The sequence below is a fragment of the Eulemur rufifrons genome, chromosome 1 (assembly GCF_041146395.1).
Source record: "Eulemur rufifrons isolate Redbay chromosome 1, OSU_ERuf_1, whole genome shotgun sequence".
Classification (NCBI taxonomy): domain Eukaryota; kingdom Metazoa; phylum Chordata; class Mammalia; order Primates; family Lemuridae; genus Eulemur; species Eulemur rufifrons.
The window spans coordinates 29,713,805-29,740,771 of record NC_090983.1 but is presented as its reverse complement, the minus strand read 5'-3'; the positions used below and the strand labels follow the sequence as shown (position 1 = coordinate 29,740,771).

Genomic DNA, 26,967 nt, shown 5'->3' with positions numbered 1-26,967 from the left:
AATTCAGAATCAGTGCAACAAAATAGAAGGAAACTCTCATTGAAGACACACTATTCTAGCCACTTCAGTATTCTGATTAGAAGGAATCACTAGTCAATGTCACATAAGTTATGCCTGTATAATATTTTTATGTACTTGCCAAGGAAGAAAGGAATTTTGACTGAGGTCTTTCTTGCCCGCAGAATGGGAGAAACTGCCTCATGGGCTTTTTAAGGAGGAGCCATGTGCCTTGGGGCAGGTTGTTGGGGGTGGGGGGAGCGGTGGTGAGTCCTGGCAGCAGGAAGTCTGCCTTGGGGCCTTCAGAATCTCAACTCCTTTTTCTTGTAGAAAAATCTATCATTGCAGGCTTGGTGTGGTGATCTATGCCTATAATCCCAGCACTGTGGGAGGCTGTGGTGGAGGGTCACTGAGGCTAGGAGTTTGAACCCATCATTTTTGGGAAACAGCTCAAAGGGTCAAGTAATTAGTTTTATAATATATTATAAAAAACATACAGGGATTCATGGAGCTGGCTACAGTAGGGTTTCATATTTATTTGCATGTGGATATTAGTTGTCCCAGCATTTGTTGAAAAGATTTTTCTTTCCTCATTGAATTGTCTTGGCCTCTTTCTCAAAAATTGCCCATAAATGCACGATTTTATATGGACTCTCAATTCTGTTCCATTGATCTATATGTCTATCCCTGTGTCAATACCACAGATTCTTGATTATCATACTTTTGTAGTAAGTTTTGAAATTGTGTGTGTCCTCCACCTTTGTTCTTCTATTTCAAGATTATTTTGGCTAGTGTACATCCCTTGAATTTCCATATAAATTTTAGGACCATTTGTTAATTTCTGCCAAAAATTATATCTGGAATGTTGATAGTAATTGTGTCGAATCTATAGATAAATTTGGGGAGCCATCTTAATGGTATTAACTCATCTAATCTGTGAACATGGGCTGTCTTTTCATTTATTTAAGTCCTTAATTTCTTTCAGTGATGTTTTGTAGTTTTCATTGTTGAAGTTTTGTATAGTCACACATAGTGTAACAATGTTTCCATCAATGATGGACCACATACATGATGGTGGTCCCATAAGATTATAATGGAGCTGAAAAATTCCTGTTGACAAGTGACATAGTAGCTGTCCTAATGCTGTAGTGTGATGCATTACTCACATATTTGTGGTGATGCTGGTGTAAACAAACCTACATTATTGTTAGACATAAAAGTATAGCACATATATAAAGTGTATGATAATAAATTACTGTGTTACTGGTTTGTGGATATACTGTACTTTTTATCATTATTTTAGAGTGTATTCCTCTACTTACTAAAAAAAAAATTAACCATAAAACTGCCTCAGGAAGGTCTTTCAGGAGGTGTTTCATGAAAAGGCACTGTTATAGCAGATGACAGCTCTATGGGTGCTATTGCCCCTTGACGACCTTCCAGTGGGACTAGATGTGGAGGATAGAAGGTAGGCCTTATGTAGGCCTAGGCTAATGTGTGTTTGTCTTAGTTTTTAACAAAAAGAAAAAAAAAAGAAAAAAATTTAAAAATAGAAAACTTACAGGATAAGGATGTAAAGGAAAAAATATCCTGGGCAACATGGCGAGATCCTGTCTCTACAAAAATTATTTTTTCCCAAATTGTAAAGGCAATCTTTTAGTTTCTTTATTTTCTCCTAGTTTTTTGGTATTCCTTTGAAAAAGTCAACTTTTATTTTGATTCTTAACTCTTTGTACGTGTTTTTTTTTTTTTTCTTTCCCTCTCTGGAAGCTTGTAGAATCATTTATACTTCATGATGATGTTTCTTGCTATGGGCCTTTTTTTCAATAATTGAACCTGAGCATTTGATGAGTGCATTTAGTGGAGACTTACGCTCCACCTCAGCTCTGGAAAATTTACTTGTATGATTTTGATGATAGTTTCTTATGCCTTGTTACCCTTTCTGATATTTCTATTAGATTTTGACTTCTTGGATTGTGTCTCTAAAAGTTTTTTTTCCCCCACTGTGGTTTCACTTTCTCTTAAAATGTCTCTTCATTGTCATCTTAATGGGATTTGGTTGGTTAACTAAAGCACAAATATGATTAATCTGCCCTGTTTTATAGCAAATTTTAAAATACAGTTATTTCTAAAAGTTTTTGGTGTTACACAGTCTTTGTCAAGTAATAGGATGGCATTAGAAGAATTATAAGAGCTTCTACGCTTATACATGCACAGAGTATTCACATTATGTCTTTTTTTTCCTGGTGGAAGAATGGGAAGCATCTGGAATGTTTTTAAAAAACAAATGCATGAAAAAGGCAAATGATGAGGAAAGTGTTTTTAAAACTATTTTTAAAAAGTAAGATTTATATTAGATTTCTTACCAAAGACTTCTTTTTTTCCCTAAGGTTAAAATAGATATTATTATAAAGCTTGTGATTTGTCACTTCTTAGGTAAACATATATAGTTAAGTCTAAAATGACCTACTTTGAGATATGTTCCAGAAAAGAATTATGGTATTTTATAGCCAAAAATGATCTCATAAATCCAGTATTTTCAATGTAATGTATAATAACTGAGTCCTTGAGAGTATAAGTGCCTTATCCAAGACCAAGTGAGATAGTAGCAGAACTAGAATAATAACTCAAATGCCCTTATCCTTTCTTGTATGCACAGTGTTTCTAGAAACCTCACTTGTGCCTTTAGTGATAGGTTTTGCCCAAAACAATCAACCCCAGTCTCAGCAAATAACTAGTTGAATTTGTTTTCTGAATCTCACAAAGATTAGTCTGTGATCAGTTGATTTATTTCTAACGTGACCACCTTTTTCTTGAGCTCTCTTGTGACACTTTCAGTGTATAGGTGAATATTATCTGCCTCAGTTATTTCCAGTTAGCCTATATATAGGTTATCTAGACAGATGACATGACAACTTGACCATTTTAAATGTGTCATTATTGAGAACTGAAGCTAGTATTAATATATGTTAAACTATTAAAAGGAACAGTTTTAAGTGTTTTAGAATTGGTTGGTTGCAAGTGAAGAAGAAACTGAATTTGAATAAGCTTAAACAGCAAAAATGTGAACTTATTCATTAAGCCATGTGAAGGAGTAGGAATGATTGGAATCGAGGACTTAAACACCTTTAGAGCTCTGTAAGCCATTTCTGCTTCTTTCTGCATGTTGGCTTCATCCTTTTTCTGCTTCTTTCTGCATGTTGGCTTCATCCTTTTAGATAGTAGGCATGTTCTGGTTACTGTCAGACATCCTTACATGTATTTCAGGCCTCATTTATTAATAGCGTTGAGGTAAAAGGACACAGGAATTCTTTGTTCTAGAATCAGTTTGAAAAATCCAGGGGAGGGATCTGTGTCATGGTCCTATCTTTTGAACAAAATCACTGTGGTCTAAAGTGGGCACATGTATTGGAATTGGCCCAGTGTAGGTCAGACCCTGGGGTATGAAGAGAAGGCATCATTTCTTTTTTTTCAGGTTTTTTTTTTTTTCTTCTTTTTTTTTGAAGACAGGGTCTCTCTCTGTTGCCTGGGCTACAGTGCAATGGTGTCATCATAGCTTACTGCAACCTCAAACTCCTGGGTTCAAGGGATCTTCCTGCCTCAGCTGCTGGAGTAAGCTGGGACTACAGGCATGCCCCACCACACCCAGTTAATTTTTAAATTTTTTTGTTGAGATGGGGTCTTGCTATGTTGCCCAGGCTTGTCTTGAACTCCTGGCCTCAAGCAGTCTTCCCACCTCAGCCTCCCAAAGTGCTGGGATTATAGGATTGAGCCACTAGGCCCAGCCTGAAAAATTATAGAATATTAAGCCTGTAGTTTTTCTCATTTGTAGGATATGCAAAGATCCAGATCCATATTTTGCTTGATCTGAAAGAATTAAGATTTTTCATCTGTTGTAGTTAGAACAATATACAACTTATATACATATATGTGTATGTCTGTATACTATCTTTTAAGTATTCATATATAAATGTAGGTATCTTAGTTCATTTTGGCTGCTAAACCTAATACCTTAGACTGAATAATTTATTAACAACAGAAATTTATTGCTCAAAAGTTCTAGAGGCTGAACAAGTCCAAGATCAAGGCACCAGCAGATTTGGTGTCTGATAGTGGCTTGTTCCTCATAGATGGTGCCTTCTCTGTGTCCTTACATGGCAGGAGGGACAAACAAGCTCCCTTGGGCCTTTTTGATAAGGTCAGAAATCCCATTCATGAGGGCAGAACCTTCATGAACTAATTATCTCCCAGAAGACCCATTTAATAACATCACTGTGGAGGATTAGGTTTCAACATATAAATTTTGAGGGGACGTAAGCATTCAGATAATTGTGGTAGGTATTTAGAATTTATTTTTGGGAGGAGACAGTATAGAAGATGACAGAATGATAAAACATAAAGCAGAAACCCTCAAACAAGCAGAAAGAGCCCATTGTATTGCATAGCAATAAAAAATAAGAATGGACCTATTTTCAACTGGACAGTTCTTTATTACTATTTTAAAAAAGACTACTATATGCAAATACAGGAATTTAAAAGAGCCATTAACAATAGATATTCCCCATCCTTTCACCTAGATTGAATTGGATGCTGTCTTATAGCCAGTATCATTTATTGAACAAGGGAGTACCCTTTTATAATACAAAGCTGCGTCTATGCTAAATTATTGAGAATATAAATTTTGAGTGATTCCATTATATTAATGAGGAAGGCCAGTGAAGAATTATTACTTCCTTTGAGGTCCTTCATGAATCCTCAGCAGATGTAGCTAAAAATGACTTTTTATTTGTTAGAGGAAATATTTCTGATGGGTTCTGCTGTTGTCAGATCAGTTAAGAAAAGAGCTCTGCAGTTGATCAACATGGTAATGATCAAATGAACATTTCTAGTTCATTTGTATGCTTGACTCTGAATCTCCATTTTGGTGGCAGTAGCTCAGCTAGGCCATTTCTATAGTTGCAGCAAAATAAAACAAGTGAAGTGAAGGTACAAGTAAGTGTGGCATCTGGAATGTGTTATTATTGGTCTCTTTTTCTTCATCTAAGTATGAAATGTGGTTATTGAAAAATTATTTTTAATTAGAGGACTATATAATAAACAATGGAAAATATGAAATCTGTACTGTCACTGTGAACATTTTTCTTCTAATAACTAATATATAATACATAATTAGTATATTTACTTCTAATTTGTTAATAGTACATAATTTTATATGCATACTATAAGATAATATACATACTATTTTACATAGTTGAGATACAGTAAAACCCTACTATAATGACATGAATAGAGTTTGAAAACTAAATCCCATGTAATACAAGGTCGTGGTGTTTGGAGGTTCTGGAGGTGCAGTTGCATAATACTTAGATTTGTGTTATTGGGGGTGCATTACCTTTGGGTTTTACCATATTTTAAATATTGTGTTTTTATATATTTTTGCTTATATTTTAAATAGTTTTGCATTCTTTTATATAGTAAAGTGAAGATTGTTCATATATAATTTTTTTTTCCTTTGTAGACAGAATTTTGCTCTGTCGGTCAGGCTGGAGTTCAGTGGCATCGTCATGGCTCACTGCAATCTCAAACCATGTGTAATTTTTAATACTAAATATTTTATGACAAAGTTGTGCCTAATTTATTTAACCCTTTCCCTATTGTTGGATGTTTGTTTATATGGTTTCCAATTATCTATGTAACAAGATGTTAAATGAGACTTTTCCTGTTGTCTTGGAGTTATAATTTAGCCTCTAAGGCTGAAAACAACAGACGATAATTACCTCCACATTTTAATAAAGTGTATTCGATCATATAGGACTTGATGAAAGATGAGACTGCTTCTGTAGCCCCTTATTTTCAGTATATCTATTATTATAAATGTAAATATATGTAAATGAACAAAAATTTCTTAAGAGGGTTGTAGAAATGCTGCGCTTCTTTCTCTTTTCCACCTAAGTCAGAGAAGTTTTGTGAAAATCAGTCATAGACCTCTTAATGATGTGCACATTAAGGACATAACTATTCATGCTGATCCATCTGCTCAATAGCTATAATAGACCTGGACAAATACTTGGCAAACTATTTGCTGGAACACACCTATTGTGGTTTGCCCGTTTTAATGATGTCAGAGATTGTATCATCCTTCTGCTTGTTTATAACTAAGATCTTCTATGAAATGGTGGTATCAAGAAGAGCCCAACAGCTTTTACCCCCATTCTTAGAGCATGTTCTTTACACCAGCTGTTATCCAATGTATTTTTTAAATTTTAATATAAAAATACCTTTTGTTTAAAAAAAAAAAGAAAATCATTCATAGAAATTGGGGTTATATATTATATATAAAGTGTTTTACCTATAAAAAAGTTGTATACCCAGTGTGGACCTGTTTTGGTTATTGGTACAAATGAACAATGATGTAGAAGTTATCTGACATTTTCACTTAAAGACCCTATTAGGGTCCACCCTGAGCAAGAGTAAGACCCCCGTCTCTACAAAAAATAGAAAAAATTAGCTGGGCTTAGTGGCACGTGCCTGTAGTTCCAGCTACTTGGGAGCCTGAGGCAGGAGAATTGCTTGAGCCCCAGGAGTTTGAGGTTGCAGTGAGCTAAAATGATGCCACTGCACTCTAGCCGGGGTGACAGAGCCAGACACTATCTCTAAAAGGATAAAAAAGAAAAGAAGATTAACAGGGGATATGGTTCATCTTTTACACATTTACTTAAGGCTTGTCATGAAATGGTTTACCTGATGTAAAAGATACATACATACAAAATAATCTGTGAGAATTACTTCTGTTTTTCTGAATCATCTGTGTAATCTGTTAAGAATTCAGTTTTCTTTTCTTGGTTAAAAATCTCTCTGGACATTTGACATCATTGATGTTCTCAACCTGCCTTCTTCATATTCTACATCATGTTACCCCTATTTCATCTGTACTACATTTTATTTACCTTATTTAATTCACCTTTGTAATTTATGTGACTCTTCTCCTATAGTAGGTTCTTAAGAGCAGGTATGTTTTAAAATTTCTCAGCTCTGAGAATAATGTGTATAAATCTTATTCTGTCTTGGTTTCTTTGTCATGATACTATTATAACATTTGTTTTATTGAATGAAAATCTAACTTTTTTGTGTGTGTGTGTAACAGTGGCCACAGCTGGGTGTGTGGTGCCTGTAATCTCAGCTACTGGAGAGGCTGAGGGGGTAGGATAGCTTGAGCCCAGGAGTTTGAGGCTGCAGCAGTGAGCTTTGATCATGCCACTGCACTCAGCCTAGGCGACAGAATGAGACCCCCTCTCTTAAAAAACAAACAAAATAGTGACCAGACTGTGTGGCGTTGATCCTTACAATTTCCTCCTGTTATTTTTTGTTATAGAGAGGATGGGACCAGAATTTTGCCTCTTCTGTTAATAATTGCTAAGTTGTCTATGAATTTTGTACAAAAATGAGTATCATTAATTCTTTCCAGTTCATGGAATGAAGTCAATCTGTGGGATCAAGATCAGAAAAAATACCTATCTCCTTCAGGCTGCATGTTTTCTGGGGCTGTTAATGCTTATAGGGCTGCATTTGCATTTTTTATATTTTTTAATATTTAGATATAAACTGTCATATATTTCTTAGACTTGATTAACAGAATTCTTAATTTTAAATGGAAAGAAAGAACTTGACTTTCTGTGCTGACTTAATGCGGTAAAAAATATTTAATGTTCAAACATAAAATTAGATATAAACTACTTAAGATTAAAGCTAAGGTGATTAAAGCTCATGTAACAACTATAGAGTCAAAATAAATTTACAAATAAGACAAAAATATGAAATTAATGAAATTTAAATCAAATAGTAGTGTCGTAGATGATATTTTGTGAAAACTCAATTGTCATTTGAAATTTGAGAATGGTGGTGGGTTTATAAACTCTTTTGTTCACTGTTACGGAGTGTGTTATGGACCTGTCTGTACTATGGATGTGCCTGAGCTGACTTGTCTCCCTCCTTTAAGCTATTTAAGCAATTGAAAATCCTTTTTAAAATTTTTCATTTGTATGTACAGTGTGAATGCATCATTTATATAAGTTTGTCTATTTTATCTCATTAATTTATTTTGTAATTAAAGTACTGTGGCTTGGGCCTAACATAGTTGAACCCCAAAGCAGTACTGAGTTTGCTTTATGTTTCTTATTAAGTAGTTACCATTTGGTTATTCCATATAATCCAGATTATGTTAATATATTAATTTTGTACTTTAGTGAATAAATTGCTGTAAAAATAACAAAATACAAAAATTATTGAAGAGAACTGCTGGTTCTTGGAGAATGAACTCCTGTTTGGGAAAAAATTATCTAGCATCATTCATAGTTATTCTTAGATTGATGCCATCTAATTTATACATAAAAATACTAAAATCTATGGTGCTTATTTGAGTAATCTGCTTAGGCTATCCTAGTGTGAAAATTTTTGACAAATATCAACTAGAAGAATTGAGATTTTATTGCCTTCAGCTGTAGGATATTCATGTTAAAATTTTAAAAGTAATTGAATATAGGTTTAATTTATAAGCACAATTTTAATTTTATATAAATATGTGACTTTAATGGCAATATAATTTTTAACATCTTTTATTTGCCTCAACCAACAGTAATGAAATTTAAAACAGATGTGACTGTCTTGAAAGTAGCTGTTATGGGATCCTAGAATGTATGTTGCTTTGTAGAAGTATTTGTCTTTAACCAAGTTTGGTGTCATTTCTATTGTTAATTTAAGCTTTGATAATACTGATTATTAAGGATTAGAATAGAAAAGGGAAAAAAAGACAGTGATTCTTAACTCTTTTCAAGTTAAAATGGTATTACTTGGTTATTTTGTTAACTGTCTCTTCAAAAGAATTTTATTTCCTTTGCTTCCCCCAAGCCTGGGAAAAATTTCTATCTAGGGTTGGTTCTGATTTCTATACTATGTGGAAAAGATTGGGGCATACTGAATTTTGGACAGTTAATGACCACTCAAGGAGATCACAGTTGTATTAAGTATATAATTTATGGTTTTAGAAAGTAGTTTTACATTCACTATCTTATTTGTTGTTTACAACTTATGAGAATGGTTGAATCACGAATTTATCTCCTTCATAATTGAGGAAATTGAGGAAATGTGACTCCTGTACAAGTTGACATATTGTAGCAAATGATAGTGCTGATATTAACATAAAAGGTTTATGGTTCAAAGACTGTGTACTTTCAACTGAACCATAGAGTCTTTCTATAAAACCAGGGCAAGAAGATGGTGTTTGGCAGTTAGTAGCATAGAGTATGTAACTTTACCATTGCTTTTTTCTGTGACCTTGAAAGTAGTTAACTACTTTTTGCTGTGTGGTCTCTATTTTTCAAGTAAGGTTTATGATTCTTGGCAGTTTATATCCCATAGAGTTATAAGACTGAAAATGTTTGGGAAGAAAGGATCCTTTTATTATTTTTAATTTACTGTCATTATCACCACTTTTGTTTATCATTAGTATTACTTTAATCAGACGTTGTGTCATGGCCATATTTCACATGTTAGAGTGAAAGGAAAGGAGAAATGCAGGAAAGTAGAAAAAAGAATGTCCCAATTTACACATTGAAATCAATGCTACCCTTCCAAGTGATGTATATTTGCTGCCATTATGCAAAATATCCATTGGATCTTATTTTTCAAGTAATAGCTTCAGAGTTTTATTTGTATCTGTACAAAGATGTTTTTGTTCAACATGAAAATATTTGTGAATTCAGTCAATAGTTCAGTTTTGGGTTTACGTGATACCAATAATTAGTTTTCAGAACATTTTTGACTTTGTGTAAATGTAGCAACAGAATGATTTTGGTGAGTACTTTTGTAGGCTAGTTTGCTAGAAATGGCTTATCTTTGAATTAATAATGATTGGTCTGTTTTTTCCTTTAGTCAGCAGATAAGCAGCGAGCCCTAGAAGAAACCAAAGCCTACACCACCCAATCCTTAGCAAGTGTCGCCTATCTGATAAACACCTTGGCCAACAATGTCCTGCAGATGCTGGATATCCAGGCATCCCAGCTACGAAGGATGGAATCTTCAATCAATCATATTTCACAAGTGAGACCACACTATTTTTCTATTTGCCTGTGGGGAACCCTTTATAATAAACACAGGTTATCTGTAATGTTGGCAGCCTTTATTATGTGAATTAACTCACATATATGATTTGGGAAATAGAAAACCAATATTAGGTGGTTGTTTTACAGGTTTTTTAAAAAAATTTCAGAATATTACGGGGGTACAAATGTTTTGATTACATGTTTTGCTTTTGTGTAGTTTGAATCAAAGTTACATGTGTGCTCAATACCAAGGTGTAGTGTGCATTGTACCTATTAGGTGTAAATTTACCCATCCCCTCTTCCTCCCCCTTCCTACCTGCTTGGTTTCTGTTGAGTTTTACTAACATATGTGCACATATGTGTTGATTAGTTCCAATTTAATAGTGAGTACATGTGGTGTTCATTTTTCCATTCTTTTTTTTTTTTTTTGAGACAGAGTCTCACTCTATTGCCCAGGCTAGAGTGAGTGCCGTGGCGTTAGCCTAGCTCACAGCAACCTCAAACTCCTGAGCTCAAGCGATCCTCTTGTCTCAGCCTCCCGAGTAGCTGGGACTACAGGCATGCACCACCATGCCCAGCTAATTTTTTCTATATATATTTTTAGCTGTGCATATAATTTCTTTCTATTTTTAGTAGAGATGGGGTCTCACTCTTGCTCAGGCTGGTCTCAAACTCCTGAGCTCAAATGATCCGCCCACCTCGGCCTCCCAGAGTGCTAGGATTACAGGCGTGAGCCACTGCGCCCGGCCTATTTTTCCATTCTTGTGATACTTTGCTTAGAAGAATGATCTCTAGTTCCATCCAGGTTGTTACAAAAAGTATCAGTTCACCATTTGTTTAATGGCTGTGTAGTGCTCCACAGTATACATATACTATGTTTTATTAATCCACTCGTGTTGATGGGCACTTGGGTTGATTCTACATCTTTGCAATTGTGAGTTGTGCTGCTGTAAACATTCTAGTGCAGATGTCTTCATGATAAAATGACTTTTTTTCCTTTGGTAAATTCCCAATAGTGGGATTACTGGATCAAATGGTAGGTCTACTTTTAGTTCTTTGAGTTATCTCCATACTATTTTATAGAGGTTGTGCTAGTTTGCAGTCCCACGAACAATGTATAAGTGTTTCTTTCTTTCCACATCTACACCAGCATCTTTTGTTTTGGGATTTTTTGATAAAAGCCATTCTCACTGGGGTTAGGTGATAACTCATTGTGGTTTTGATTTGCATTTCCCTGATGATTAGAGATGTTGAGCATTTTTTCATATGTTTATTGCCCATTAGTCTATCTTCTTTTGAAAGGTTCTGTTCATGTCTTTTACTCACTTTTTTATGGGGTTGATTTTTTTCTTGCTGATTTTCTTAAATTCTATATAGATTTGAGCTATCAGCCCTTTCTCAGATGTGTAGCATGCAAATATTTTCTCCCATTCTGTAGGTTGTCTGTTTGCTCTCATGATAGTTTCCTAGGCTGTGCAGAAGCTTTTTAGTTTGATCAGGTCCATTTATGTTGTTGCCATGAGTGCCTTTGGGGCCTTCTTCATAAATTCTTTTGCCTAGGTCCATGTCTATAAGAGTTTTTCCAACATTCTCTTCTAGAATTCTTATAGTTTCATGCCTTAGGTTTAAGTATGTTATCCACCGTGAGTTGATTTTTGTGAGAGGTGTGGATCCTGTTTCAGTCTTCTTCATGTTATACAGTTTTCCCAGCACCATTTATTGAATAGGGATTCTTTCCACCAATGTATGTTTTTGTCTGCTTTTTCAAAGATCAGGTAGCAATATGAGGATGGTTTCATATCTGGGTTCTCTGTTCTGATCCATAGGTTTATGTCTCTGTTTTTATGCTGGTACCATGCTGTTTTGGTTACTGTAGACTTGTAGTATAGCTAGATGTCTGGTAAAGTGATGCCTCCTGATTTGTTCTTACTGCTTAAGGATGTTTTGGCTATTCGGAGTCTTTTCTGGTTTCATATAAAGTGTAGAACTGTTTTTCCTACATCTGCAAAAAATGATGTTGGTATTTTAATGGGGATTGCATTGAATCTTAGATCACTTTGGGTAACACAGACATCTTAACGATGTTTATTCTCCCGATCCATGAGCATGATACATGTTTTTCCATCTGTTTACGTCCTCTGCTATTTCCTTCCTCAGTGTTTTGTAGTTCTCCCTGTAGAGGTCTTTCACCTCATAAATATATTCCTGAGTATTTTGTTTTCGTTGTTGCTATTGTGAAAGGTATTGAGTCTTTGATTTGCTTCTCAGCTTGACTGTTGTTGGTCTGTATGAATGCTACTGATTTGTGTACGTTGATTTTGTAACCTGAAACTTTGTTGAATTTATTTATCAATTTCAGGAATCTCTTGGCAGAGTCTTTGGGGTTTTCTAGATATAAGATCATATCATCAATGAAGAACAATAGTTTGACCTCTTCTTTCCCCATTTGGATATTCTTTCTCTTGTTTGTTTGCTGTGGCAAGGATTTCCAGCACTATGCTGAATAGAAGTGGAGATAGTGGGCAGTCTTGTCTGGTTACAATTCTAAGAAGGAATGCTTTCAGTTTTTCCCCATTCAGTATGATGTCGGCTGTGGCTTTGTCATATATAGCTTTTATAATTTTGAGGTAAATTCCATCTATGCCTAGGGATATTGGTGTGTAGTTTTCTTTTTTGTTGTGTTCTTACCTGGCTTTGGTATCAAGCTGATATTGGCTTCGTAGTATGAGCTGGGGAGGATTCCTTCCTTTTCGATGTTATGGAATAATTTCTGCGTAATAGGAAGCAGTTCTTTGAAAGTCTGATAAAATTTGTGTGTGAAACCATCTGGTATGGGACTTTTTTTGTTGGGAGAGTTTTTTTTTTTTTTTTTTTTGGAGACAGAGTCTTAGCTCTGTTGCCCAGACTAGAGTGCTGTAGTGTCAGCCTAGTTCACAGCAACCTCAAACTCCTGGGCTCAAGTGATCCTCCCGCCTCAGCCTCCTGAGTAGCTAAGACCAGAGGTGCCCGCCATCACATCCTGCTACTTTTTTTTTTTTTTTTTTTAAGCAATGGGGTCTCGCTATGATGCAGGCTGGTCTCAAACTCTTGGTCTCAAGTGATCCTCCAACCATGGCCTCTCAATGTGTTGGGAATTACAGGCATGAGCCACTGAACACAGCCTCAAACACTCTTTTTAGACCTAAATGGTTAGAACGGTTTTGGAATAAGAATTTTAAAATGTGCATATTATTGTTTTTGATAAATCTTGAGAGTTCAGGATTCTTTTGAAATTGACTAATCTATTTTTGAGAGTTTACAGTTTAGCAAATTTGTATAATTAAACCAAGTATAGTCCAATTAAATTAGATATAGTAGGTCAACCTTATATTTTTGCTATTTGAAAATTTATTGGACAAATCCAGAGGTATTTGTTATTTTTTGATATTATTTAATCTTTAATCTGAATTTGCCATTATAAACCCATATAATTTGCCATTATATGGGTTTCTTCACATCCCGTATAAACTTCTATAGATGTATAATTTATTGCTTGTTGTGTTTTCTTAAAAAAAGAATTAATTTTAGGCTGGGCGCGGTGGCTCATGCCAGAATCCTAGCACTCTGGGAGGCCGAGGCGGGTGGATTGTTTGAGCTCAGGAGTTCGAGACCAGCCTGAGCAAGAACGAGACCCCGTCTCTACTAAAAATAGAAAGAAATGATATGGACAGCTAAAAAAATATATATAGAAAAATGAGCCGGGCATGGTGGCGCATGCCTGTAGTCCCAGCTACTTGGGAGGCTGAGGCAGGAGGATTGCTTGAGCCCAGGAGTTTGAGGTTGCTGTGAGCTAGGCTGACGCCACAGCACTCTAGCCCGGGCGATAGAGTGAGACTCTGTCTCAAATAAAATTAAAAAAAAATAATTAATTTTAATGAGTGAGAGAGAAATTTTATTTTGGGACAGCCTCCTGAAGGAAATAATCAGTGGCATTTTAAATGATGAAATAGACGAATTTGATTTTCTAGACGAGGGAGGCTAACGAATTGCTAATCTGAGACAGAATTTTCTTTTTTTTTTTTTTTTTTTTTTTTTTTGTTGAGACAGAGTCTCACTTTGTTGCCCAGGCTAGAGTGAGTGCCGTGGCGTCAGCTTAGCTCACAGCAACCTCAGACTCCTCGGCTTAAGCGATCCTACTGCCTCAGCCTCCCGAGTAGCTGGGACTACAGGCATGCGCCACTATGCCCGGCTAATTTTTTCTATATAGATTTTTAGTTGTCCATATAATGTCTTTCTATTTTTAGTAGAGACGGGGTCTCGCTCAGGCTGGTCTCGAACTCCTGACCTTGAGCAATCCACCCGCCTCGGCCTCCCAGAGTGCTAGGATTACAGGCGTGAGCCACCGCGCCCGGCCATGAGACAGAATTTTCAAGGTCTATTCTTGAGGCTCTTAAAATTTTTTCACATTTGAAGTATTGGCAAATGACCTGAAAAATAAAGAAAGAAGAAAAGAGCAAATATAGAAGAGAAATTAATATATTAGAGTTTCTAAAAAGAAGGAAACTTTACTAGTTATTAGGAGTAAGTAGGAGAGATTATGTGGATAAATGATGACAACAAGCAAAAGACAATGAAAGATAATCATTTTCTGATTAGAATTATGTAGTTCTTTGCTAGAAAAGGGTAGCAAGCTCAAGGACCAAGGGGAATACTCTGGATTATAAGTATATGTATTAATTCTGATAATGAGATCATTTTCTTTTTGAGTATCGTATGAATTGGCAATTATGTGGTCCAATTAATGCCATCTTTTTAAGCTATTTTAATAGAATAAGTAAAAAAAACAGGATAGGGATCAGTAGGTCAGAAATAACAAAGTCCTCAGAGCTGTCAAGAGTATGTTGAACCATTTTTATTTGGAGTTGGGTGTCTAGACGTCAATACTTGGAGAGGTTACGGGATCCACAGTTCTACTGCGGCCGTTAAGTTTATATAAAATATATCTTAGTATGTTGGATGAGGGGTTGAGTAGGAGAAATGGACTGATAGAGGCCATGTCTAAGAAAGAAGAGTAATTTAAAAAGATATATTTTCTAGCATTTGCCTCAAGGATTAAAATTTTTTGAATTATGTTTAATGTACAGACAGAATTCTTTATTTAAAAAGTCTGTTGAATATCTAACTTATTCACTCTTTAGACTGGAAGGCTATTCCGTAGTGTAAAAGGAAATGTTTTCTGTTTACAAAGCAAATACTCAGTAAATACTCCAAGGGTTGCAAACTTTTTCTATAAAGGACCCTCTGGTAAATATTTTAGATTTTGTGGGCCACATATGGTCTCATTATTCTTTGTGTGTATGTGTTTTTAACAACTATTTTAAAATGTTAAAACCATTCTTAGCTTGTGGGCCCCCTTTGGCATGTAGCCATAGTTTGCTAGCCCCTGCTTTAAGGTATTTTGTTTCCTAAATGTTTGATTCTTAAATTGTATGATTATTCTTTGGATTATTATTAAAAATGTTATATGTTTCCACAGGGAGTCAGGAGGTTCTTGTCTTGAGACTATATTTTTGTGCAAATTGGGCAAAAGTACTGGACTCTGACAATTTGTAGAGAAGATTGAATTGAAGCAGCAAAGAATCTAGGTTTAGTCGGATCAGAGCAAAGATAGCATGTTTATTGGAACAGCAGTAGGTTTCAAGAGTTTTTAAGATTGTCTAGTAGAGTTGTTCAGGACTAGTAGGTATTTGTTATCTGGGGTATTCAATTTCTTTTCTCATCAGCATCTTTTTTCTGTTTCCTAGGTACAAATCTTGTTACTTCCAGTCTCCTAGTGTTCTGACCCTTTCCTCCCTTTTAGTGGAAATGAACACTGAGTAGGATTGGATGGGGAAGAGTCAGTACATCTACATTTTCCTCTGGCTCTTCTACAGACTTGTGTGACATTTGACTTCTTTGAACTTCAGTCCTCTGATCTGTAAGATTATAGGACTAATTGGATGATTTCTGAGCTGTCTTCCATCTTGAATTCTTTATTTCACAAATGAGCTTGATTTGTATTTGATTGTCTTTCTGTTCTGTTGGCTCTGCTATCCACCTCAATGTGTGTCCAGTGGTTTTAACCCTTTATTATTCTGGTATAACTGAACTGTTTCCCAGATTACTCTGAATTGGAATCTGAGGATGGGAATTCCATTGACTCTACCAACTATGGTAATAAGGAAGAAATACTTCAACAAAACAAGTAATAACCCATTCTTTCTAAATGTCAGAAGTTTTGAAAAACAGGACAGAATTGATTAGGAATGTATAGTGTCAGACACTTTTTTGTACTAAAAGGACAGTAGTATTAAGTAGTTTGCTCATGTATGCATAAAGTGGTATTAAAATAGGTTCGTAACATGGATTACCTTACGTGTTTTAGAGATGGTAAATTTTAAGGAAATTCTGTCTAGCTTTGTTGCTGTTATCCTGTCAATTCCTATAACTGAAAAGGTTTACAGAACATTATTCAAACCAAAATTCTTATATATTTGTAAACTAAAATTCTTTTGAACCAGGCCCATCATTTCTCTCAGATAGTAAAACCAGTCAGTACCATCTGTGTTCAAGTTCATCATGGCTTAAAATAAAAGATTAAGAGGTCAAAAGGCAACATAAAGAACTTTAAAAAGTAGTGCTCATCCTACCTTCCCAAGAGCCGACTGGGACTTACTGGGCCAACTTTTTGAATTAGTTTAGCAGGTAGCAAGTCAAAGAGATAGAAAAGTATGATTATAAAATAATAGAAGAGTGAAAGTAATTCTTCTCAAGAGTTAGGTACTGAAAAGCAGTGGCAGGTCTAAACCCTGGAGAATTCAACATGTAGGGTAATTTTTGTTTAAAGACTTTATATGTATAGCCTTGCTTAAAAATTCCCAATTTTAAATTAAGGAAATACCATCGATGTTATCATATGTAATTATGCACAGAAAGTGGAATTTATATACTTTCTAATTAATTGCCTATGTATAGTTTTTATGCTACTTTATATAAAATAATAACTGAAAATTACCCATTTAGTTTGTTAGTAACTAATTTGTTTTATGAATAATGCATAACTAATTTAATTGTTTATTTGAAACATTAACTTACTAATAAAGACATATTGAAAAACACCCAATTTAGTTAATCCACTGTAACTGTTTGATTGCAGATGTTTTCCCACACTGATGGGCAGCTATCTGAGGTAGTACTATCCAGTGCAGTCAACTCTCAATTATCTGTGGTAATGGGAAACAACAATGCATGGGTAATTCTAAAACACAATATTTCATACAGTATGCTCCTGTTATCTGCTGGGGCCTGAGCATGTGCTTGGGTTCATGAGGGAGATGTGGGAGTGGGGTTCGGGCTTGCAGAGGGGCTTGGAGTCAGTATGATTATCTCAAGGCAATACGAGGTATCCTGTAGGAACCTGGGTTTGGCACTATCTGGCTGAAGTGTCATGGGGGAAGCCTGCCGCATGCGAGACCAGCTTGGCAAAATCAGTGAGAAGGATAGGGAAATTACTTAATAAGGAACCATGGAAGAAGAGATGTTTAAGTCCTGCACAATTGCAGTGATATTCCTTGGCTTGTTTTTTTGGCGAACAGCATCTGTAGCAAACAATAATACTATTGATAGCAGTGTACTTGCATTAATTTTGGTCTACTTTGCTAAGGGAACATATTTTTCACTTGTCACAGGTGAGTGCAGTTATTGAGGCCTCTTTTTAATAAGTTTATTGTTATAAAACTAGTAACTTTAGAAACCTAGGATAAATTGGAAATACTTTACTATTAAAATTCTTCCTAAATATGTTTAGTGGTAGGTAGAACATTTAACTTAATGAATTTCAGCATTATAATATGAAAGAATATTATGGGAACAGTTTTCAATTAGCAGTAATTGTGCCTCACATAAACTCATTGGCTATGATACCGCCACTGCACAAAGCTGAAAGAATATTATGAAGACAAAGGCAATAATGATTGCTGAAAGTTGTGAATTTGATTTAGGAAAACCGTAGTAACCATATACATATATTTTTAAATACATTGTGTACATTAAAGAGCTTAAATTTCTTTTAAAACTGATGATTGGCTATAAGTTGATGAATGTTGAAACTGGGCAACAGATATGGGGGGGTGTTTATCATATCATTTTTTAAAAAGTTAATGACTCCCAATATCTATACTTAGGGAATCATTAGGAGCATTAACCTTGAATTAGCCCTTGTGAAAAGTTTGGAAACAATTGCTGTTTGAGAGTGAATAATGTAACAGACCAGCTAGTTAGTCCATCCTCTAGAGATCATTGGTTCTCAACCTGGGCAGTGTTTCTCCCAAGGGGACATTGGGCAATGTCAGACATTTTTGGTTGTCAAAACTTCAGATGGGGGACTGCTACAGTTATCTACTTGGATGCTTCTCTATATCCTACAATGCTCGGGACAGCTCCCCCAACAAAGAATTATTGGACTCAAAATATCTGTTGTTGAGTAACTCTGCTTTAACTTTTCTAAGATGTAAGCATTCTTTTAGAGTAGACTGCTAGAAACACTATATAGCCAAACTAAATTATTTTGACTTTCCATAGATGTACATTTTCAAGAATTATGTTTTAAAAATATACCTTCAGTTTTTATTGAAATTTGATATAAAATGCTACAAAGAACATGATTTTTTTTTTTCTTACATCTTTTTATTTTGCCTTCTCTCCCAGGAAGCCTAGGCTAAAGTTTATGCTCTGTTATAACGACTATCCCTTGTTTAGGCTTATAGTCCTGTTATCTTTTTCTTTGCTGTGTTGGTCTTCCTTTTATCTCTACTGTTGTAATGGTCTATAGGTTTGGGCTGTGTGTATATTTATGTGCTTATGAAGAGAACATACAGGTAATATGTGAATGTCCCCAATCTCTAGACCAATTAACACCTCTGTATGATGAACAGATTTCTAATTTATATTTTAATGCTTTTTTTTAAAAAAAGTTACATTTTAAAACAATCTTAAAGTATGTGCTTATTATAAAAATATTACTATATATTAGTGTAAATAAATGTAAAGTTGCTTCTCACTTTTCATTCTCCAAGGATTTATTAATTTTTCTAGCATGAACAATTGAAATTGAAATTCCAGTTTGCTATAAGGTTGGGATTCTGTTATGGTTGGTCAGGTTTGCATTCTTCTGGTTTCATTTCTGAATAAGTTAAGTACATTTCTAAAAACTGAGGAGAATAAAAACAATGTCTTAAGAGGGTTACATTCACTGATAAGCCTTTTTATTGGTCTAATAAAGACCAGTTATATTTAAAAAATTGCCATATTTTGTTTTTTTTTTTAATTTTGAAGCATACTTGAAAAGTATGAAATAATTTTCCATATTTTTAATGATTCAGGGTGACTCATTAAACTTTATTCAAAATGTGATTATTTCCATTTCTCTAGAGTTAAAAATTAAATAAATTTCAATATCATCACTAATACTGCAAACTTCTCTTTTCTGTTAAAGCTCCCCCCAGCAATTGAAAAAGAAATCAGTTCTCATAATTTAACCTGCACAGAAAAAGTTCAGAGACAATTTTTTCTTAAAAAGAAATGCTTAAAATGATAATTTTACTATCATGGTTAGTTTTTAATTTGATGCTTCATTTAGGTATTTATTAGCTCTGGAACATATAGATCCTGTTGTTTTTAAGATCTGTTGGTTGTAGAGAAATAAGGCACTTGGAATTTGTTTCAAGTTTACCTCGTATTTTAGGCAATCTAGAAGGATAAATGATCAGCTTTCAAATTTCTTACAGTGGTATTTATTAATGTCATGATTGATTATCATCTTTCCTTTCATTGTTATTACCAGGTTTTTCTTTTAGAAATGGAAATTTGAAGTAGGACTGGGGAAGAGTTAGCAAAAAAGTATGTCTGTTAATTGCTACTTGAGCCAGGAATGGTAGTAAGATATATGAACAATTTTAGTGTTTACCAAACTCTTTTGACTGTAACCCACAGGAAAAAATATGTTACATTGTATTCAGTACATAATTAATGTGTATACTTAGGCACATAACAGATATTTCAAGAAACAATAGCGTATTTGAAATAATTGCTCCTCACATACCATTGAATTTTAACTTGCAGTTTAAAAATACTGCTTTAGTGTATTAATTACCTGTGTATGTGAAGAAATTCACCTTCTCTTGGCAATTAGAAAACTGTAAGAACACATTGTCATTCTGTACTAACTTATGTCCTATGGGTGCATTTAGTAAATATAAATGAATGAAATAGTTTATAAGCATTGTGTCACGGTAAAATATAAGCAGCTTTGCCCAAGCAAACTTAAGTTTTTTTGTCAAAAATGACCCTCATTTTTAACACTATAGTTATATTTTGGCCCTCTTTATTTTTTTATAAAAAGATGTTTAAACACTAATAGAAATTGTACTCATAGGTTATTTTTAAATGTAGCCAGATTAATCATTAGGGCTTTCTTAATCATCATATAAGGCTAAATCTTAATGGAAAGAGAAAAATTAGCATGCTTTAACCTAGGGGTTGGCAAACTTTTGTTGTAAAGAGGTCACCTAATAAATATATTAGGCTTTGTGGACCATAACATCTCTGTTGCAGCTACTCATCTCTGCCATTCTATTGTAAAAGTAGCAATAGACAAGTAAGCGAGTGAGCAGCGTGGCTGTTTTTCAATAAAACATTACTTATGGAAACAAAAGTTTGGAATTTCATATAATTTTCATGTGTCACAGCATTCTTTTTCTTTGGATTTTTTTCCAACCATTAAAAACCATAAACACCACTTTTAGCTTGTGAGCGGTAAAAATCAGGTGATGGGCTAGATTTGGCCTGTGAGCCAAGGTTTGCCAACCTTTTGTTAGCTTAAAAATGGAGAAAGTCAGTAGTCCTAAAAGGAGAAAGTGTAGCAAGCATGGTTGAGAATAAGAATAGCAATATTAGATCTCTGAGCATTTATATTTTGATCTTTCTGGATATCAGAGATATACATTTTTGTGTTGTGTTTTTATATCATATTTTGCAGACAGTTGATATTCATAAAGAGAAAGTTGCAAGAAGAGAAATTGGTATTTTGACTACCAATAAAAACACTTCAAGGACACATAAGATTATTGCTCCCGCCAACCTTGAACGACCAGTTCGTTATATTAGAAAACCTATTGACTATACAATTCTAGATGATATTGGACATGGAGTAAAGGTAGGTGTAATTTTTATCAAGCTTTTTAAACAGTAGTGCATAATAGAACTAACTTTTTGAGAAAATTAAGCTTTTATCTTTCCTTTCCTAGAGGATCAAGTCTTGGCCCAGTTGTGGTTGTGAAGATTCCTTGCAACTGTAACTGTTTATCCCCTTCTTCCTTTATCTTAGTGCTATGTTCTCAAGTTTTAAAGAACCATCTTTGAATTAATTGTATTTGCTTAATCACTTAAGATAATACCTCATATAGATTAAGTGTGGTGTAATATAATGGTTTAATACAGTCATATTAAAATAAAATCATTCAGTGTGTTATTAACACGTTCACTTTATCATAAATTTAGCAGACTTTTGGCATTAGTTTTCAAAAACAACATGTATTGATAAACATACTTTGAATTTTTCTAAAATAATTTTATCTCAACATTTTGGATGGGAATAGTGTAGGTAAAAGTAATGTATGAATGAATATTTCCACTGCTTTTGAGTATTTAGCCATTATATATTTTGGTTATCTTTTAAGATATATCTGAGTGCCTAGTTTGATATAAAGTACCATAATCAGGCTGGTTGTGGTGGCTCATGCCTATAATCCTATCATTCTGGGAGGCCGGTGACAGGAGGATCACTTGAGGTTAGGAATTTGAGACCAACCTGAGCAAGAGCAAGACCCCATCTCAACTAAAAATAGAAAAATCAGCTGAGCATTGTGGCATGTGCCTGTAGTCCCAGCTGCTCTGGAGGCTGAGGCAGGAGGATTGCTTGAGCCAGGAGTTTGAGGTTGTAGTGAGCTCTGATGGTGCTGCTGCACTTTAGCCTGGGTGACAGAGCAAGAGTCCACCCTCCCCAAACCCCACCCCCCTCCCCCAAGAAAACCCAGAACGAGATTCCATCTCAAAAAGAAAAAAAAAAAAAAAAAAAAAAGTACCATAATGAAAACTAAGGAACAGGTAAGGGTGAGGAGTGGAAAAATAAAAACCCCAAAAAACTAAAGAACATGTAAATTTCATTGAAATCGGTGTTTGTACTTAAAAATAGTGCTAAAGCACTATTCAGAGCTTTAGCTAAGTGCAAAGTTATTTAAAATTTGCATCTGATCAGTGATTTGGAAGACAATGAATTATCAAATGTGACTTTAAATAAATATACATATATGCCTATATGAAACTGTACAGTTCATTTTTGCTTTTTTTTTCATTTTTTCTAATATAAGCATATTTAAATAAAAACAAACCCAAACTACAGGGTGTCCCAAAAGTCTCCAAACAAAGGAAATGTTTTGTAAAATGTTGTAATGAATATTTTGTAAATAAAGGTACATTTAGCTACAATTTCCCATTTTCCCTGTGTATGGAAACTTTTGGGACACCCAGTATTATGGCTGGAAATCAGTTAAATCTAAATTTAATGTAGATCTAGGTAAAAAGAAAATATATAGTACAAATTTATTTTTAAAATCTTTTTCTTCTCTGAGTTTTAATACAAGCACTATTATCTAGAATTTGATATTTAATTTTATAATTGATACCCACATGCATTTAGATTTCTAATTAGAGCATGTTAAAATAGACTGTGTAACTGGATAGTTCATAACTGAAATTTATTCTAACTTGGGAAAATTTATTCAAGGCTAACAACTGCTAATAGAATATTTTAGCATATTGCCAGAATCTAATGCCAAAGACACTCTAAGTGATAAAACATCACATTTGTGTTTGCCCACTTACATAATTAGAAGGTGATTTTCCTTCCCATTCTTTTTTAATCCTTGAAGTAAAATGTTATTCTTTTTAGGACTCTGTATGTGGTCCCTTCACTGTTTGGACTTTTAGTGTTTGAGGGTCACTAATTTGAAGAAATCTTTAATAAAATTAAATCTTTAAATAAAACAATATCTTAAATAATGTCATCAAAGAAACTCCCTGTTCATGACACATTCTGCTTTAACCACTCTTTCTATGATCTACTGAAACATTATTTTGTTAATGCTGAATGCTTAACTTGTTTTTTGTTTTATTCCTTTCTCTTCACACCTTGAAGTTTCAACTAACCTTTCAATGCTTTTTTTCCTTACCTCTTTTATTTGCTCCATTTATGCATTAAGTGGTTGCTTAGATTTAAGGTAAGAGATTCCAGGGCTTGATTTCCATTCTTTGTCCTTATGTAGAATATTACATATGGGGAGTAAAGAGATATTTGGCACTTGGCCTTTTAAAAAGCAATGAATAATCCTTCTTTTTTATTTTATTTTTGTCATGCAACTTTGTGATGTGTCTTCATGTTCCTTGCGGGCAGATATTCTTGTCTATTTTGTTCACTATTCTATCTTTTGTGCCTAGAACAGTGCCTAACACATTAGGTGCTTAGTAAATGTTTGTTGAATGAATGGTTATTTTGCAGTGTTAACATATTTTATGAAACTGAAATATAAGCTACCCTATCATAAAATTTTATGAAATATAATTAGCTGGATTTTTGTAAATGTAGAAATTGTATTATGAATTGGAGGGCCAACTAATGTGCTTTATTTAACCCTCCCCCTGTGTAATAGCCTTTTTATTCTATAAATGGTATGCTTTATCATATACCTTAGGACAATATGTCATTATCTTTTGACTTAATCAATATAAAGAAATTGAGAAGCAGAAAATATTCAGTGGTGTGGTTTTTTTTTAAGTTGCAGTATCACATATTTTTTGCAAAAATGTTTTTTTCAACTTAGCTATATAAAATATATTGAAAACTTCAGTATAAACTTTGAGTTTAAAAAAGTGAATATTATATGCAAAACATCAAAAGCTCATGGTAGTGTTTAACAAAATACAAGTTAAGAATTAGAGATAATATTTCCTGTTGTGATTCATTTCAGTAACATTTTAATATTTTGGAGGATTAATGGTAAATTCAACTATATTCAAGAAGCCTGTTAAATAGGTTACTACAATTATTTTCACCAAACTTAGCATGCATTTCCTCTTTGTTCTTTTTTTCTTAGCCAAACTTTATAATTTCTTTTAAATTTATATTTTTTCCACTGAACACCCTGTTGTTTGCCATGTCTTCAGTGTTGTAAATAAGAAGACAAGATGACTGAGTTCTGAATCATTAAGTACTACTAACCATGGCCACAGAAATTCTGTTTGATCATAGTAGATAAATCTGACTAGAGAAGTCCAGGCAAATGTACTCCATGTGTTATTGATTGGATGGTTGACTCCAAACCTTGAGTCTTGGTAAGTAAAACATGTGGAATTTTGAGAAGATTCCTTTTGCTTAAAATAGGTGGCTTGCAGTGAACTAGACCAAAAGCAGGCTGTGTTGGTTGCCTTGGCCCTTTTCTTCTAAATACTTTATTCAGATTTTGCCTATTGTTATGTTAATCTCCAAAGTGATTAGAAGTACACAAAAAGATTAACTGAAGAAAAGGCACAGAAATGGACAAATTTTTTACCCTTAAAGTTTAGATCATCTTGCCCAAGCTCCACTCTATCCTATGCTCATTTCCTCTAAACCCCACTATGATTCCTTCTTGATTTTCCTGGGTTCAGGATCTAATCCCATGTGGGAGACAGGCCAAACTGAGAGGTTCCTAGAAAAATCTAACTACAAATCACACTTAAGGTAATATCCCTTAACATCACGCTTAGATAAAATTCCTGAGCTTTTTGGAGACCTGTGAATTAAGTGCCTTAGAAGTCTCCTGCTGATCAGTAGAATTATGGATTCCTGTCCTCATTTTAATCAGAGTAGCTGATTAATGGAGCTTTAAAATGTGCTTATAATTTAAAGTATATTTAAGATCTAGCCTTTTTTCCTTATTTATCTCTTAGCTCTTTTTAAGCTCTATTTTTGCTCCCATTGCTGTCAGACTTTTAATACTTTTCAAACATACTCTATAAAAAAAGTTTCATATTTTGGGACTAGACATATGGAATTTGACTCAGAAGAGACCTCTTTGTTTTAAAAGTTGAATTTTTAGGCCAGGTGTGGTTAACGCCTGTAATCTCAGCACTTTGGGAGGCTGTGGCAGGAGGATTGCTTGAGGCTAGGAATTCTAGACTAGCCTGAGCAACACATATTGAGATCCCATCTCCACAAAAATTTTTAAAAATATTAGCCAAGTGTGGTAACATACTCCTATAGTTCCAGCTACTCCACAGGCTGAGGCTGGAAGATTGCTTGAGCCCAGGAGTTTCAGGTTGCAGTGAGCTATGATGATGCCACTGTACTCTAGCTCAGGCTACAGAGCAAGACCGAATCTCCAAAAAAGTTGAATTTTTAATATTTTTTACAACATATTTGATGGTTAATGGTTCTTGTTATCTGAAATTTGGGTTAAGTTTTTTCTTTAGTCAAGCTATGGCTTTTAATTCATAAGACTTTTGAAAACAATGTGATGTTTTTACAACAAAGGGCATAAAAAGGCCAGTGGATAGAATGCCATATTGGAGGTGTTTTAATATGTACCTGAGGCCATATAAAAGTAGAATGTACCTTGAACTGGGGTTCCCTTTCCCTGCTTTTTAACAGTAAAAAGACTTTTAAGACCCTGTTACTGAGGTCGATATGATGTATTAATACTTATAATGGATTTTTCTGTTGAAAGCAGTAAAGTTGTCACTAGTGAAGCTAAGCTTAAGTACTTTTTAAAGAAGCATATTAGTTTATCAAAAATAGTAAAGATTATTGATATAGTATTATTTCAGCTGAACATTGCCCAAGCAGATTCTGAATAACTAACGAGCAGTGGTGAAGAGTTTTACAACTAACAAATTAAGAATATAACACGTTTAGAAATTTTGCTGGGCTGGATGCAATGGCTCATGCCTATAATCCCAGAGCTTAGGGAGGCTGAGGCAGGAGAATCACTTGAGGTCGAGGTTTCAAGACCAGCCTGGGTATAGTGAGACTTTGTCTCTGTAAAACAATTTTAAAAAATTAGCTGAGTGTGGTGGCGCATGCCTGTAGTCCAGCTACTTGGGAGGTTGAGGAGGATTGTTTGAGCCCAGGAGTTTGAGGTTGCTGTGAGCCATGATTGAACCACTGCACTCTAGCCCAGGCGACAGAGCAAGACTCTGTCTCTTAAAGAAAAAAATTTTTTTTTTTTTTTTTTTTGCTGAAGATCTTGAAGATCCATAATTTAGCCCCATGTAAATGGGCTGATGTTTTCACTTGAGTACTGTCTTTAGTACACATTTGTCATTCCCTGCAGAAATTTGATAAAATTTCCCTCACGTCTCCAGCTTTTTAGGTATAGTTGAGGGTTCACTCTTAAAAATGTATTTGACAGCATTTAGAAGAAAAACTCTGTAATTATAACAGCCCTTGGGTAACCCATCTGTCTTTGCCTGTCAGTTCCAATCTTGAACTGTCAACTCTGTTTTTGACAAAAGCCAGTTGTTAGAAACTGTTTTCAATATCAAGCAGAAATTTGTGCATCTTTATTCTTCTTATTTTCTTTTACTTTCTTTACCTCTTTTATTCCCCCCTTACTCCTAATCTTGTATTTCCCTATCTCTGTATTGCATTATAGGACTCTTGACTCCTCAGGTTTTTGTCTTTTAACCCTCTTACTAAAAATATTTCCTCTGTCTTGAATTTATACTTTAGTTCCCGGTTTTGATTTTCCTCAGAGGATCTTTT

General features: G+C 34.4%; 1 protein-coding gene and 1 pseudogene across 50 annotated transcripts in view; one reads left to right on the top strand and one right to left on the bottom strand.

The window, feature by feature from the left end:
- Nucleotides 1-26,967, top strand: part of ABI2 (abl interactor 2) — an 80,358-nt gene that overhangs the window by 16,828 nt on the left and 36,563 nt on the right. For 25 of the 50 annotated variants that reach the window (XM_069468406.1, XM_069468276.1, XM_069468121.1 and 22 more), the window contains exons 2-3: nt 9,925-10,092; nt 21,148-21,324. In XM_069468406.1, coding sequence (XP_069324507.1) covers nt 9,925-10,092; nt 21,148-21,324 — 345 coding nt within the window. Of the gene's footprint in view, nt 1-9,924; nt 10,093-21,147; nt 21,331-23,428; nt 23,447-24,493; nt 24,496-26,967 lie in introns of all 50 variants that reach the window. The other 25 variants (XM_069468308.1, XM_069468223.1, XM_069468206.1 and 22 more) reach the window with 5 other exon arrangements.
- Nucleotides 17,927-18,052, bottom strand: LOC138387661 (U4 spliceosomal RNA; annotated as a pseudogene).